General features: G+C 41.3%; 1 protein-coding gene across 1 annotated transcript in view; it reads left to right on the top strand.

Annotated features, from left to right (window-relative positions):
• The first annotated feature begins 10,659 nt into the window (after nucleotides 1–10,659).
• Nucleotides 10,660–17,067, top strand: part of LOC140910257 (alcohol dehydrogenase 1-like) — a 31,317-nt gene continuing 24,909 nt past the window's right edge. The window contains exon 1 of the mRNA XM_073340773.1: nucleotides 10,660–10,820. Coding sequence (XP_073196874.1) covers nucleotides 10,803–10,820 — 18 coding nt within the window. The 5' untranslated portion in view covers nucleotides 10,660–10,802. The remainder of the gene's footprint in view (nucleotides 10,821–17,067) is intronic.

The raw sequence follows: 17,067 nt of genomic DNA, 5'->3' as shown, positions 1-17,067 counted from the left end.
AAAAAAATCCCTAAAACCATTACTGAAGAACAACCCTTTTTTGAGCCACAAGAATTTCTGTCTTGGAAGAAATATGTAAGTTTATTAAACACAAACTGCATAAACCCAGGAAGTGGGTAAACCACTGAAAAACCAGTCAACATTCTAAGATACAATAAAACCTACTCCAATTGGAGGCTGTCCTGTGTATATTTTATTATTTGCATAGCTGAATAATCTGTAATTGTCATTAAAATAAAATTTTGGTGCATAATTGAGCTTCTGAACATAACTTCTCACTACCAAAGCATTAAGTCTTTTTAGCTCTGGTTACAATATTACAATAAAGATAGCTCCGGCAGGCTAGGTGCAAAACAAATGTTGCAGGAAATGAATGCAGATAAGGGACTTCAGTGGCAAACTTTCACCCCCAAATTATACATTTAATATGTTGAAAAAGGCTGTGTCAGGGACCCTCACTCACCAGCTGTACTCCCAAGAGAAGGAACTCAACACTAACCAAGGGATCACAGGGATCTACAGCATACACTGATGAGATGCGACTGGGGAGGGGAAGATGTGCTGCTGTCTGTCAGATGGGTGAGGGCAGAGAATGTTCACCTTTGATTACCTGCACACATGGTCAGATGCCATTGTAAGTATCTTTAGCATGCGCACTCTTCCTTTTTACAGATATTGCTAAATTTACCTTGGATATGCTGAAATTAACATGCTGTCAAAGAAAATTAGAAGGTGTAAATCTGGTACTGTGTGTTCCCTTGGACAAAAATGGCAGGAGGCTGATAGGGTGGTAATGTGGAAGGTGTGTCTATATTTTGTCTCTGGTTTTTAATCGCAAGCAACCAAACACCTAAAAGGAGTGTTTCAGGAGAGTGTAGTATAATCAGACTAGTGAGAGTCACACAAATGAGAGGAGCACGGTTGAGAGAAGAGGCCATAAGAGAAACATAATGCAGGTTTCTTCTGCTCTTAGATGGTGCTGACTGCTGTGGAGTATGGTATACACCGCAATTAAATATCTGTGAGCTGATTTGGGCTAGAGCTAGGGGCTGTTTAACTGAGATGTAGATGTTCAGACTCAGGCTGTGGCCTGGGCTCTAGGACCCTGCAAGGTGGGAGGGTCCCAGAGCTTGGGTTGCAGCCCAGGCCCCAACATCTATGCTGAAGTTAAACTGCCCCTCAGTCCAAGCCCAAGTCAGCTGGCATGGACCAACCATGGGTTTTTAATTGCAATGCAGACCTACACAAAGGAAGCTCCATATGGGGATCCCACCTCTTTTTGCCAGTGTCCCCCTGTTAGGAAAAGCTAACGTCAAGAAAAGGGATGAGCTGTAGTGTGAAGCTCCGTAGTCTTTCTAGAAATATTATGATGTGAATGTGGTCGAAGATCTATTTTATGCAAGATGGGTCTTGTAATGTATCCTCAGAAAGGTTAAAATTTACTGAATGAGATTATCCAATTTGTATGCTTGTATCATTTTTGTATCTAAAGTTAGGAATATTAACTATGTAACAATTACAACTGTGTATTTGGGAGACACCCACCAGACAACAGGCCATCAACTCTGATGGGCCATTAGGAAAAAAACAAGACTTTGATGATACTAATCTCCCTGCTTCCTGAGAGGCATCCTGGGACACAGCTATGACACTACTAGGTCAGGTGGTCCTGTCACCTGGTACTAAACACCATCTTGAACTCCACCAGTAATTTTCCACCAGAAGGAGTGGGAGGTCAAAGCTGGGAAACAGAAGATTCCTGCCTTATGTAAATTTTATTTAAGGCTGGGAGTAAGGCAAACAGGACTCTTCTCCCTTGCCTTCCTGCCCAAGAAGAAAGACTGCTGAAAGTATCTGAAGAGACAAAGGAACTGAGTGGTGGGAAAGGCAAATGTTGAGTCCAGACTGAGACAGAGGAGTCTCTGTCAAGAGAAATACCTGAAACTCTAAGCTACAGAAACTTTGCTAGTTGCCTAAAACAACATTTAGGGTGAGAAATTATTTCTTGAAACCAGTCTCTTTAAGATCTTAAGCTCAGTATGCATGTTTTGTTTTATTGCTTAATAATCTGTCTTGTTCTGTTTGCTATCCCTTATAATCACCTAGAATCTGCCTTTTATAGTTAATAAACTTGTTTTTGTTTATTATTAAACCCAGTTTGTGCAATTTTTAATAGGGGGAGAGGGGTAAGAAGTTTTGCATATCTTCCTCCACATTGAGGGAGGAGGCAAATTTATGAGCATACACTGTACAGATTTCTCTACAGTGCAAGACAATATTATTTTGGGTGTAGTTTCCAGAGCGGAGCTGCACTTGAGTGCTTGGCGATTTCCTAGCTGAACCTTCTCATAGAGAGCTGTTTGCAGACTCTGTGTGATTCTACAGCTGGTGCGTGCGTGTGTGTGTGCACGCACGCGTTGCCATAGGCTGGAGAGCCTAATTCAGCAAAACAGGGAGAGGGAGCCCAGATTAGTGGAGCAGTTGGGCTCAGTGAAATCCCAGTACATTAGGTGGCATCCCAGAAGGGGGGTTCAATCCATCACAGAAGCTACCTGCTGGCGTCTACCTTCAGACTGGATGACATGGAGACACACTGCTCTTAGGGGGACCTGAGCTGGGTTATGCATGACTGGCCCTCCCTGACCCATGCCTAGCCCTGCTGCCTCCACATGGCATTATATAGATGAGCTGGGTAGAAGGCTCCCTGAGTAGCTGTTGTAATTTGTTTGCATTAGTCACTGATTTGCTTCATTGGTTGTGTAGGGTTTAGACTAATTCTTTATCCTTCCCACCTTCTTCCTAAATAAACTGGTTCTTAAACAAGAGGCAATCTGTTGGAGGCACCAGTCCTAACTAAATTAGAACCCAGGGACAAGTTACTGCAAGGAAACACATCCATAGTATGATTTTGCAGGGATTAAAAGTAAGTGTCTTTGCACTAAGAAAGATGAAGGGACTCAGAGAAGAGTTGACTGGAAAAACAGACAGAGGAAGAGATGTAAAAGCCAGGGAAAAGGAAATGAGACAGTATCCTTAAGGAGGCTGCTGTAGAGCAAGAAGCTGTCCATCTCATTGCAGGGTTTGCCAGAAACCACCAGCCCCTAGATATGGTGCCTGGTCGGGTTTTCTAAATCTTTACAAGGACTCAAAGCAAATTCTCATCCAAATTCTCACAGTTTTCAGTGAAGATTTTTTCCCCAGGTTTTCAGAGGGAAGTAAATTGTGTCATTGTGTTGATTGGAGATGATAGGTAATTTTGGGGGAGGGGAGGCTGTTCGGCTGAAGGGGGAATTATTTGTGTGAGTTCTTAGTCATTAAGACTTTTGTTTTATTTAAATGATGTTTGCTATAGCCTCCTGTGATGTGCTGCCAATATTTTAACAAGGAGCACCCTCTAAGTGTTCAATCTCATTTTACCATGCCTTCACTTCCTCAAAACACACCAGTTCCCTTCCCTGCTCCCTTCCAAATCTGTCAATCCTTAAGAATATAAGAACAGCCATATTGGGTCAGACCAAAGGTCCATCTATGCCAGTATCCTGTCCTCTGACAGTGGCCAATGCCAGGTGCCCCAGAGGGAATGAACAGAACCGGAAATCATCAAGTGATCCATCCCTGGTCACCCATTCCCAGCTTCTGGCAAACGGAGGCTTGGGACACCATCGCTGACCATCCTGGCCAATAGCCATTGATGGACATATCCTCCAGGAATTTATCTAGTTCTTTTTTTAACCCTGTTATAGTCTTGGCCATCACAATGTTCTCTAGCAAGGAGTTCCACAGGTTGACCGTGCATTGTATGAAGAAATCCTTCCTTTTGTTTGTTTTAAATCTGCAGCCTATTAATTTCATTTGGTGACCCCTAGTTCTTCTACATTCCAGCCCTTTATCTCTGCATCCCTCATTCCACTGGCAGGCAGGATGTCCTGCCATTGCTGGCCATGGGAAGGTTGGTCACATGGGGACCAGATTCCCATCTGGTGATGAGTTGGGTCATCTGTTGGGGAATGGTGTTCCCCTTTGGTTCTTGAGGTGGGAAACTCTCACCTGTGTAGCAAAAAATATGTTACATTAAGAACTAAGGGTATGTCTACCCTTATCGGGGATTGACAATGTGGCAATTGATGGACTGGGGGGTCGATTTTAGTTGGTCTAGAGAAGACCCACTAAATCGACTGCAGATCGCTCTCCCATTGACTCCAGTACTCCAGCAGAATGAGAAGCATAAGGTAAGTCGACGGGAGAGTTTCTCCCTTTGACCGAAGCTATGTTGACTCCAGCTGCATGAATAACGTAGTTGCAGTTGCATAACCTAGGTCGACTTACTCTCACAGGTTAAACCAGGCCTAAGTAGGAATTAGGTGGTTAGGCTAAGTGTAGAGGAGTGTAGGGAATTATTTGTTAGCATGAGTAAAACTTGGAGATGGTGGAGACAGTCCGATGGAAAAACTGATGTTCGTAAAGATGTCACAGCTATGTTTTGGTTTTCGCATGGTTTTTAAAGAGTTTTTGAGAATTGTGAATGTTTTATTAAAAAGCTATTTATATTGATCTCATGAGAAGGCCATTGGTGCAGATGTCCAGTCAAATGCAGTAGTGTGTAATGTAAAGACCCAGTGAAGAGGTGGCAGAAATGTGAATATGGTAATGGATAGGTTTAATGTTGTTAGTATTATAATAGTTGTTAAAAGGAGTAGCCTTGCTAAATTGCAGAGCGTTCCAATTAACACCAGAAGGGTACTATTAGCCTGGTTAGAGGGTTATTCTGTTGTCAGTGGACTAATTATCTGCTGATTATACCATTCCATCTTTGAATGTGAATACTAAAGTAGTATCTGTGTAAATAGTAATTGTCAGTCTGTTTGCTTAACTCGTTATTTTTCTTCTGAATAATGTTTGATTCTGTCATTCAAAGTGTCGTCATCCAGGGACATCTACTAAAATAAACTGTCTGTAACTGATCTAGAGGCTTGAACTTGAAAACTGTTTGGTTTATGGCAGTCTTAGCTTTAACAATGTAGTATTAAATGGGAACATTTTAAAAACCATGTTTACACCTGATTGCGTGCTGGAGCTCTCCCTCACCTGGTGTGTACAGGATATGGGACTGGGTCTCCCCTGCCCGGGGCGGGGGGGGGGAGGAATGGGCTGTAAGCCTTCCTCCCAGGACTTGTCTTCACACTCCAAGCTGGGTCTGGGAGGAAAGGCAGCTGGAGGAGAGTTGGTTATAATGACTGTAGGGCTCCACTGGAGAGAGTAGCAGTTTCCTCCTGTCTTTCCCTGGTGTGATGCTGGAGCAGCTGGTGCAAACCCTAGGGACAATGTGGAGCGTCTGCCATGGGCACCTAGCTGTGCTGTTGGGGACACCTCTTGCAGCAGATGTCTGCAGAGAGAGCTGAATATTTTAACAAGCAAAGCCAGCTTAGAATTTGGGGGCAGGTTACAGACCCTCTTTTTATCGCTTGCACCCAAATGTAACCAACTTCTGCCTCTGATGCTCACATGTCTCTGCCTGAGCCTGGCCTAAGGACTTTAGGCAGGGTTATTGACATAATGCGTTGGGGTGTACCACAAACTAAGCTGACTTATTTTACATAAATATGTTCAGTAGCCCCACCCTCCTGCTGTGGACATGGAGCGCAGCTGTATAGTCCTCCTTACAGTTTTAGGAACTGATTTGTATCAGTTCACATTTTCAAGGTGCTGTGCAAGGAATAGTGTTAAGTACATTCTTTTAAAGAACCCCCCCCCGTCAGCTTCTTTTTCACAAGTCCAAATGCCAGCTGTTACCAAGGGGCTTGTGCGAGTCCCCTCCACCTCATCAGTGCCCCAAAGGACCATACTGTTTTTTAAAAAAAACACAGAATTAAAAATTAAACACAATAACACCTCTGTTCTTGTTTTGCACTCAGCATGGGTAGATTTGCTGAGTCAACATGAATCCAAACTGCACCATGATAAATCAATCACCATGATTGACCATGTACTAACAGCACTGCTGGGTTAACTGCTGCCCCTTGCACGCCTCCTTGTCTCTTAAAATCTCCTCCCTTCAGGCCCAGGTTTTGGGCTGTCACATCTCTTGGGATGGAATCGAATGTTTCTCTCACTCAGACCAGACCTGGGTTGCAGGCGGTGCCAACGTCCCCCACATGAGCGACCTGTGTGATATCGCAGTCATCACCCACGCCTTCCGCCTGCTGACGTGTCCCGATGCCATGATAAGGAACATCGCAGCAAATGCCCTCCATGACACCACAAAGAAGCGGATTGGCAGAGCCCCCTCCAACCAAGACACCGCCATCTTCCTGCGCAATTCCCTAGATGGTGAATTTGGACGGGACGGGCACGACATTGCTTCACTGTGGTCCCACACTTGCAATGCCACATGTCGCCTGGGGAAGCGCATCGGCTGCCGCTGGGAGTGGTGCGAGGAGCACCAGGAGCTGGGAGTCCTGGTGCCGCAGATCAGGTCCGACAACACCATAGTCACCCCGAGCGCGAGGGGCATGCTGGAGAGGACCCTGAAGGCAGCCACCCACTCACTGTACATGGAAACCCTGAAGCGTAAACCAGACCAGGGTAAAGCTTTGAACTGACCAGCAAGTGGGATGCCAGCACCAACTAGTGGTTCATCCACCGTGCCCGGCTCAACTGTGTCCGGCTCAACGGAGCCGTCCGCCATGGGAACCAAGACAAGCGTTGCAGAAAGTGTGGCTACTCCAACGAGACCCTGCCCCAGGTCCTGTGCAGCTGCAAGCCCCACTCCAGAGCCTGATAGCTACGTCACACCATCCAGAACTGCCTAGAGAAAGCCATCGCACTGCGCCTGGGGGAGGTCGCCGTGAACTGTGCCATCCCCGGTACTGACAGCCAGTTGCGACCTGACATGGTAGTCACCGACGAGGCCCAGAAAAAGATCATCCTGGTTGACGTCATGGTCTCCTTTGAGAACAGGACCCCGGCCTTCCACAAAGCCTGAGCTCGTAAGCTGAAAAAATACGCCCCCCCCCCAGCCGACACCCTGAGAGCGAAGGGCTACGACGTGCAGATGGATGCCCTAATCGTCAGAGCCCTGGGCGCTTGGGACCCGTGCAACGAGCGTGTGCTGTGGACCTGTGGGATCGGTCGACTCTACGCACAGCTCATGCGGCGCCTCGTGGTCTCGGACACCATCCGACAGTCTAGGGACGTCTACATCGAACACATCACCAACCACCAACAGTACCAGGAGGTGTGAGCCGGTACAACATCGTGCATCAACTAGGAGAAAGGGACTGAGAGACTTTTTCCATTGGACCATATGAACTGGAACCATAAACTCACTGAACATTTAAATCTCACCAAATGAGGGTAATTCCATCCTCATCATCGTATCTGCTCATTATACTCCACACCTGAGCATAGCCATTATATGAACAACATTCCCCCATATCTCAATGTCTGTACTTTGACCCGTTAACCTTTTACCCCCAATCAGAGACATTGCAGATTATGTATTCCTTACGCCACCCGATCCTAAACCGAAATTCGCACCCCTTGATAATCTGTACCTTATTCCCTGATAACCAGAAAGTTCTATGCTTAAACTCTGTCCCGTTTTCTTTTTCTTTTAACATCATCTTAATAAAATTATTAAATCCATGATTAGCTCCTCAGGCCTGATTTATCTTTGCTGCCTGCAGTTCTGTTCTCCCCAATGGTCAATATAGTGACCAAGCCACCTCCTTACAGCAAAGTATTATTTATTAAGGTGTTCTCTCAAATTTTTTTGTTCTATCTTAAAACAATAAAACAGACTACACGCATATGTAGATTTTCTCTAATCCATTGCCTGGATCTGGGAAGGCCAAACTTCTTGACGCTTCTTCCACAGAGTCTCTCTGGGTCAGCCTGTTTCCCTAGGCAGCTTCTGATCAGTGACCTTCCCCTTCTTCTCTTGAGGAGAGTGTTTTAACTGTTCTTTTGATCTCTTCATTCCCAACATTGGCTAAGCAGGGCCCACAACATTTTGGAGCGGGGGATCTTTGAAGCTAACTTCTTGCCTCATTGTCTTTCAAGTCTGTACCTGAGGCTTTTTATCTCAGTCTATTGTGTTGCTTTCTTGTTTGTTCTTTCCACAGCCCGCTATTAAGTTGGGCTGATGTCGTCATATAGAAAATGCTAATAAACCATAATTAGACAGTTACTTTCCTTCATTGATCAGGTTGCATTGTTGATTAAAATTATTGCATCTCATTCTTCTTAGATATTACAAAGCACCTCTGCTTCTGTCACAAACTCGTTGGGGTGTGATTAGATTCTATTTATTTCTTTTTTTTAAATTAGGGAACCAACTTTTCTACTTGTTCACTTGTATCATACAGTTGTTCCTGAAATGTGAAGATAGAAACTATGGGATTACTGAACAGAGTTATTGAGCGTTCTCAATAGTTAGAAGTCCTAACAGTTCAAGGCACCTTTGGCTAAATCATTGATTTATGTTTATCGTCATGATAGTGAACTTTGCTGCTATTTACTCAGTGGCCATACCATAAGTTAATGAATGTCAGGGAGACAGCAGAGGGCATGGTTTGATTTTAATAGGCTGACAATGCTGACATTAGGTATGCATTAAGCTAGTCTCTTGAAACCCTTTCCTCCTGGCTTCTGTTGGGCTTTGTAATGTAGTGGGCCCCATAATGTAGTAGGCCCCACAAGCAAGTTTACAAGGACATAGTTGTAGACCTCAGATTGTAGATTGTCAAAGTTTTTTCTTTGTTTTCTGTGAAGTTCAGATCAGCCATGAATGCAGGAGGAGAAGGAAGAGGAAGAAAAATATGGTGAGGGGGAAATGAAAAGAGAAATAGACAGAAATACAGAGGAAGTAAATAGCAAGACAAGAAAGAAAAGGCGATGGCAGCTGGGAACACAGGGGTATACCCATGCCAAGGGGGACACTCACAAAAATAGGTGAGGAGTACTGATTATGTAGCTACTGGTATGTATGATAAAGAGTAGTGCTGGGTGACATTTTTGGATTGAAATTCTGCCCCCCCCCCCAGGGAAAAATGGAGATTTGGTGACACTGAAACATTCCACAAATTAATGCCAAGTTGTTCAAGTAAAACAAAACCCAAAACTCCAAAAATGTTGAAATAAAACATTTCAATCTTTTGGCTTGAAACAACTTTTTTGGTTTTGAAGTTTCCTTTTTATTTTAAAAATCAAAACCAGTTAAAAATGGTCAAAACTGAAACAAAACATTCTGTTTTGGTTCAAACCAAATTTGTTCAACCTGAAAAAACAAATCAAAAAAGTTGAAACAAGTTTGCGGAAAAATCAGAAGAATATTTCTGGGTTGACTCGAAATGATTCCCCCTCCCCCCCCCCCAGAATTGTCAGTGAACCAAAAACTCCATTATTCACACAGCTTTATTAAGGAACTCGAAACAACCTTAACTCTGCCCCCGTATCCTTTATACACAGCATTCTTTTCATAGAAGGTAGACAGTAATCTATGACCAATATTACAACAAACTGACATCTTAGTAGGTTGGTCAGGAGCCTTAGGGGTAGGAACACTTTAAACCCTGGGTAATTTGATAACTTACAGTTTGAACTTTAAGTAGTCCAATCTTTGCCGCTGGACAGCGACAGCAACTACACTTTACAAAGCAAGGGAGTAGGTGGCTGTACTGCAAGAGTTGATATGATTTACAAGGTCTGCTCCGGTAGGGGGCCCACCACTTGTATCGTAAAGGATTATTATTGTTGGTGTCACAATGGTACTTACAGGCCCCAATCAGGGATCAGGGCCCCATTGTGTTAAGAAATGTACACACGTGATAAAGACAGTTCCTGCCCCAAAGATCTTATGGGATTTGCATATGACATGAGACTGCAAGAGGGAGAACAAAATAACAGTGAAACAATCAGATGGTATTTTGTAATGGCAACAGGAGTGCCATGACTGCTGCTTTAGCCATTATCGAGAGTTTTGTAGACATCCCTTTTCTCCACAGGGCTTGATTTCTGCAGGGCAAGACAAACTAGTCCAAGGCAAGCAGTAAAGGAAAACAGACTCAACATAATTGCACTCCCCAAACTGATCCTCTTTATTAGCCACCTGAAATACTGATGTGACCCCCTCCTGGCTGACCAGGCCTGGCGATGATCCCTTTGGTCCTCGTCAATACCCACCCTGGGAGTCAGACTGGGTTGCCTGAGAGCAATCCCTACTTTCCTTTTCCCAGCTCACTGCATCTCTGTAATGAGAGGAGTGTGGTGTTGCCTTGTTGGTGCTTATCAAAGCCTTTGCTAGACCAGGAGTGAGAGAGGTGCTAGAGATCTGAATTCTGATTTCCCCTGTGCAGCTGTATGCCTTGTACTTCACTGGGCTTACATCTGCCTCCCACTCATAAGGACAAGCACACTGTTCTTTATCTGGCATGCCCTATTTATTGTAAATCGCCATGTATGTTTGTGGCACTGTATAAATGCACTGTAATAATACAGTAGACTACCAGGTCAGCTCACTTCTAATTGTTTAATGTTACAAAAGTTCAGCGGAGGTAGGCGTTCATTAGAGGAGTGGTTTAGTTTTTCTGTTCAGTGCTTTGGATGTTTGAGGGGTGGGGTTAGGGCACAAACAGGCTTGGTTAAAAGGCCCCAAGTAACGTATTCATTGCTGCAAATTGCAGGAACAACTTTGAATCTATTTATCCAGCAGGACAGACTATCAGCAAGAGGAATCCTCGACAGCTGACTAAACTTCTGGAGCAAGAAACTAGCGTTAGCAAGCTGTGAAAGAGACAGTCAGCATGAGCACTTCAGGCAAAGTAAGCAAGCAATTCATTTTAGAAAGTTCTCTTCATTGCAGATGATAAAGAAACTGGTACAGAATTGTTGTTTTTAAATTTGTGACTCAATATTTTAATAATTCATAAAACTCTTAAATAATGTTTGGCATAAACATGGTATGGAGTGTTTGTTGTGCTGCTCAAGAATATAAGCACTGTGCTGAAAATGAGCAACAAAGTTTAAATGCAGAACTTTGCTTTTCGAACACGCCCTATCAAGGCATAGCAGCAAAATCAAAATGAAACCCTATCGTTTGTGCATTTATTTTGTGTCAGGTTGTTTAGCTGAATACATTTCAGGTTCATTTTTTGTTAAGTGCTTATTAAATGATACATTTATAACTTTCGTCCTGAAAGATTCCAAAGTGCTTTAAGCTGTGGGCATATTGATAGTGTTTTTCTATTTTATCTTCCTTTTTAAAAAAATTAAATACAAAAAATCAAGACCAAGTTTATGGAGTCTTAAGTTTGCTAATGTAACTGTAGAAATGTCCATTCAGAACCAAAATGTGCACAGCACTTGTAACTTAACCACGGTGAATACATATCTTAAATAAACGACAATGAACAACAAATACTGCAATAAGAAAAGGAGTACTTGGGGCACCTTAGAGACTAACAAATTTCAGCATAAGCTTTCATGAGCTACAGCTCACTTATGCTCAAATAAATTTGTTAGTCTCTAAGGTGCCACAAGTACTCCTTTTCTTTTTGTGAATACAGACTAACACGGCTGCTACTCTGAAATACTGCAATATATACCATATGCAAAATAGGGCTAAATTATGGTTGCTTTGGGAAACTTAATGTGTAAATATTATCTACTGATCAAAATCATTTATTGAATATTTTCCTGTTCAATATTTAATTTGTAAAATTTATAATTTCACCAAAGATAAATAAAAATGAGTATTTACACCTCTACTAGGCTCTTGTAGTTTCCATGCTGTTGTATATGTCATTGATAGATTTGGTTTCCTACATTTAATAAAAGGGACTAAAAAACCTTGATATACGAATACTGGATTTTGATAGATGAACATGAGCCCTGCCAGATGAAACACCTAAAGGAAGAATATACATCACTGACGCACTCATTAAGAAAGTTCTGTTGAGGCTATATTTTTTTGTTCTATGTCCGGCCAGATTGTGTATAAAGAAGGGTTACTACATTGCAACAGAAATTTTGCCCCAAGACTTGTAGAAAGTTGGAGCTGTTCTGAAGCATCTGACTGTGTGACCCCCAGCTTGTGCTGGGAGTTCTAATGGTTCCTACAATAATCCAATGGGTGAGTGCATGCCTAGGGCTCCCACTGAACTCAGTGGAACTTCTTCAGAGGGAGCCTTATGTACTTATACAGAAAGAATTGGGTTGAGATATATTTGTTTGTGTTAGGAATTTGTAATTCATAGTTTGGAGGTTTCGGCTACATTTCTATCCATAAACTATGCAGGACTTTGCCCTTTACAGATTGTGAAATCCGTATCGCCACATGGTAAATGGAATACTATGTAAGACCAAAATGTACAAGCTTTTTCTTTTTCCCCACTTGTGTCCTGTATCTCTTTAAAATGTGATCTTTGATCTCCACTGTAAATTGATGTTGGACATCCTTATGTCTGACATGTGAATTTGCAGACCTCATGGAGCATTTTTATTAAGTCTGTCCCTATAAAGGATTACAGTCTTTCCCATCTTGAGTCAATGTGCTGGGGCTGGACTATTTTGTTGCACTCGGCTATTATTTTGTCTAACTTAATTTTTTTTGTTCAGATAATAGGATTTATTACTAATTGGAAATGTTCTTATTTTGTATTTTTGTTAAGCAAAAATTGGTATTTTCTCACTGCTCTGATGATAAAATCCTTTTGCATTTGTCAAGCCGGCTGGAGTAGCTGACTAGCATGAGTGACAACCTCAGGGCGGACTGTCAAGAAGAAGGACTCAAATCCCAAATTGGTTGGGAGTTCTACACTTCGATTTCACCAACCAAGAAGTATGAACTCTAAGCGCTACAGCAATCTAACCATGGAGTCACAGATAGTCTCCTGGCATAACCCAGTCTGTATTGCCACTCGGGCAAACTTGCCTTTGTGATAGATGGTCCCTTACACTAAAAAAAATCACAAGCAATATTCAGGTCACTCCCAGTTCCAAAGGGCCAGTCACTTACCCCAGGTCAATTGCACCTTAGACCTCACACCAAAAGACAATACTTCTAGCCAATCCTATAATAAACCAACGAAAGGTTTATTAACTAAAAAAAGAAATGTTATTTACGAGGTTAAAGCAGGTGAACAAATCAGTTAACCTCTTTGGTTCCAAAAGGTAATAGAAGCTGCTGTGATATGCAAGCATTCTATACTCTTGAGAGCTACTCCAAGCTAAGCAGCTTGAGGATCCCAAGCTTCTGTTTAGAAACATTGCCCTCTCTGAATGCGAAGCACCACAGTGATGCAGTTCCTTCTGGTCAGGGATTTTTATATCTTTGAGTTCAAACTCATGGGACAAGTGTTTGTGCCCATCTCTTCTTCATGGGTGGGTGTGTGAGAGGGGGCACAATCAACAAAGTCTTTGGCCTTTTGATGTTTCACAGTGGCTTATTTGGTTTCAATAGGCCTTCTTGTGTGAAAGACCAGCACTTTACATTAATTGATGCTTCTTTTCAGTTTGAGTTACGCAGGAGATTTACAAAGCAAACACTCAATATAACTTTATACCATGGTATATGGAGGTTATAAGTGAGATCAATATATCCTGCAAACATTTCATCAGGTCTAAAGACATTCTTATAAACTTAACATCTCTTTTAATAACACTAACATACAGCTGAGCCAGTCTGGTTTTCAGCTGTGCATTTGTCAGGATTTGGGGAGGTCTTGGCATGAGCTTGTCAGCATTACATATAAAGGCCTAGTCCTGCAAAAACATGTGTGCGCTTAACTTGGTGGACTGTGGGCTTGATCCTGCTGCCACTGATGTCAGTGGCAATATTGTGCCATGTGAATTTTCCCAGTGCACTCTATGAGACCAGTCACAGTGTGTAAAGTTAAGCACGTGCTTAAATCTTTGTGCGATCGGGGCTGAAGTTGCTTATTTTTTAATATTGTGGTGTTTTCTATAATTACATGAGCTAGCTTTTACAGTGGGCATGCTTAAAAAGTCCATTTTACTTTTAGTGGTGCTAGTAACTATTTCCAAACCAAGTTTTTCACTGAAAAGTTCTTTTAAAAAAAAATCCATGTAATCTTTTGACATAGATGTTCTTTTTTCACTCAAAAATGTCATGTCTTTCTGATATTTAGACTTTTTAATAGGAAGTGTCAAAATAGTCAAAATTTTTCATTTGCTGAAAACCCCCTTTTCAGTAAACAATACATTTCCATGAACTTTTTAATGATAATTTGAATAATGCTTTGGGTAAACACTTCAGAAATTAAAAAAAATTGTGACAGATTTTAATAAAAAGAAAAAATCCATTTCAAAACCTTTCAAATTAAAACAAGTTTGACATTTTGAAAATGTTAATTAAATGAGGGTTTTTTCCCCCCTTTTTTTTAACCAGCTATAATTTTGAGAGCGATTCCTGGTTCCAGTGGCATTTCCCATTTTAAAAGTCACACCTACAGGTAGAATCTTTTACAATGGAATGAACTTTTAAAGTATGACTACTCCACTTTTAAAAGTCCAACAAGAGACAGTGATTAAATTTAAAAAGGAAAGGTTTTTTTTGTTTTTTTTTGGGGGGGGGTGTCAATTTTTCTTTCGAATAAATTTTCATCATTTACAGCAATATGGTTCTGGAAATGTCAGCAGAAAAGCAATTCGGTGACCCCTTTAAATGCAATTAATTTAAAATATTTAAATATATTTCAAGTAGCAAGAATCCTGGATTTAACTTGAAGGTCTTATTTTAGGAAAATATGTTATCTTGGGGGAATATTCCACTTCAATCATTCTTTATAATGGTTCAACATACTGCACATACATTAAAATACTTTAACATTAATGTATTTCCACTAAATGACTCACATCTACTCAGATACTAGAAGCTTCATTATTAGTGAATGCACAAGTGGTACAATAAAGATGAAAAACAAATTAAAAACAAAAACAAAGAAGAAAAATGTTAAAGGGCTGAGGTAGACATCACACGTGTTAGCCATTCAGTAGCGTCAGGGTCAGCAAAATGGAGCCTGGAAAGTCCTGCTGATAGACCAGCATGAGAGGAGCAGCCATTCAGTAGGTATATGGCACTCAACTGCACCACAGCTATGCGATGGCACTTCCTGAGCCCCGCCAGTCTAGTCTTATTAGCTAGATCCAAACTTGAAACTAAACCCGAGAGAAAAATCTAAAAGTAGTGTGGGGGAAAAATTCAAACCCTTGAACTTGTTTTCCTTTCAAAATGGAACCATTTTTTTGCAATATTAATTTATCAACATTTTATGAAAATAGATAAACAATAAATTGTAATTTTAATATTTGCATTCAATTTTTTCAATAATTTTTACACTTTTTATGAAATATTTGAACTATTCACAATTTTTTGCACAAAAAATTTTAAATATATATTTTTTTCAAATAGCTTTTTGTTAGAAAAATTTCCACCAGCTCTACCTGAAACGTTTGTTTGCTTTTTTTAGGCTTGCTTTCCTTCAGGATTTTTTTTTTTTTAATGGAGAAACAAAAATAAAGAAATTGCTATTTAAAAAATGTGAAGCCTGCAGACTGGTAAATGCTCAACTCTCAGACGTGGTGCTAAGGATAACCTAACCTAGATTAGACTAAGTCAAATCCAGAGTTACTTTTTTGATCATTCCTTTTTCACATTAATATTGTTTCATTCATAAAGTGTGATGTGGAATACAGGTTAAAATGAACAGGTGTAACTTTATTAAACCCTGTGGACTGTTCTGTCCATGTGGCTGAGTTGCTTCCAGCCTCGCGGCCTGCATTCCCTATTCCATTGGTGTCTTATCAGTAATGTCCCTCTGGAAACACTGGCTGTGTGAAGCCAGTTCCACTGATGATGATACATCTTCCCTATTTTACAAACATTGGTATAAACTTTAAAAACAAAGAATTGATGTTCAGACTCCCATCCCACTTCCTTTCAGCCTGAAGCTGCTAATGTATAGCTGAACTGGAGTCTCGTTTTTACCACAGACTCAGCTGGTTACATAGATTGAGATAATTTTGGTCTTCTCATCAGGGGACCACACAGGAGTGACTGTCTCACTGCACCATATATCTGTGGCTATTGTGCCTGATAGGGTTTTTATCCTTTCTCTTTAGGTTTCCGTTGTATTCCCCCTGTAAACATCTGTTGGAAATATTATTTATTCGGGGTACTAATACACAATACTAATGTAAGCATAAATTCCTTTATTAAATCCAAAGGATTAAATCCAAAGGATTTATAAATAAATAGTATTTATAAAATTGCTCTAAATAAGCAACAATTTATTACATCTAAACAGTAACAAAACATTTATAAGCATTTGATCAAGATACTTACAAACAGGCTAAAGTCCTGGGTGCTTAGACCCATAGTAATTAGCTCCAACTTGGTCAGGCAGCTATTAGCAATGAACTCTGTTAAAGGGTATATTAAAAAAAAGTAACTCCTCTTAAAAACAAGTCATGTTATTGCCAATTACTGGACCTTAGCTAAGGCCAAATGTAGGCATTTATGTACCTGATTATTGTACCTGGTACCCAATTAACCATGGGTTTTTTTTCTATTACCTTATTTAAGATTTGGGCTAAAACAACACTGGTATTTCCAAGGGTCACTACAAGTTTAATACAATCTTCTTTCTCATGATCTCTTCCTTTTTGGTCACATGCTTTGGGCCTGTTGCTCATGCTAATATCCCCACTCAATTTAAAACCATAATTCACACAAATCTAATGTGGATCTACATTACTATCGTGTCTGTCTGTGAGATTGCCTTGCCGGAGCACCTCCTGTCATAGGTGCTGATCCCAAGTGCTGCAGACTGACCCATCCCAAATCAGGGAGTCTGTCAAGTTCCCCAAAATTGCTTGTAGCAGCCATTGTGCATAGGGCAATTACATAGTGGGTCTATCCCCTGCCCCTCATTAGTCTCTGTTGAAGAACCTCTGTCACGCCTCAGTTTTGTTGTGCTTTTGGAAGCAGTAGTTCCCCAGGGCTCTTAGAATCGCTATGAGGCCTGGGGAAGTGATGAGCTTCAGAGT

Source organism: Lepidochelys kempii, chromosome 4 (assembly GCF_965140265.1).
Source record: "Lepidochelys kempii isolate rLepKem1 chromosome 4, rLepKem1.hap2, whole genome shotgun sequence".
Lineage (NCBI taxonomy): Eukaryota > Metazoa > Chordata > Testudines > Cheloniidae > Lepidochelys > Lepidochelys kempii.
Note: the sequence above shows the minus strand (reverse complement) of the source record. Positions and strands in the feature narration are given on the sequence as shown.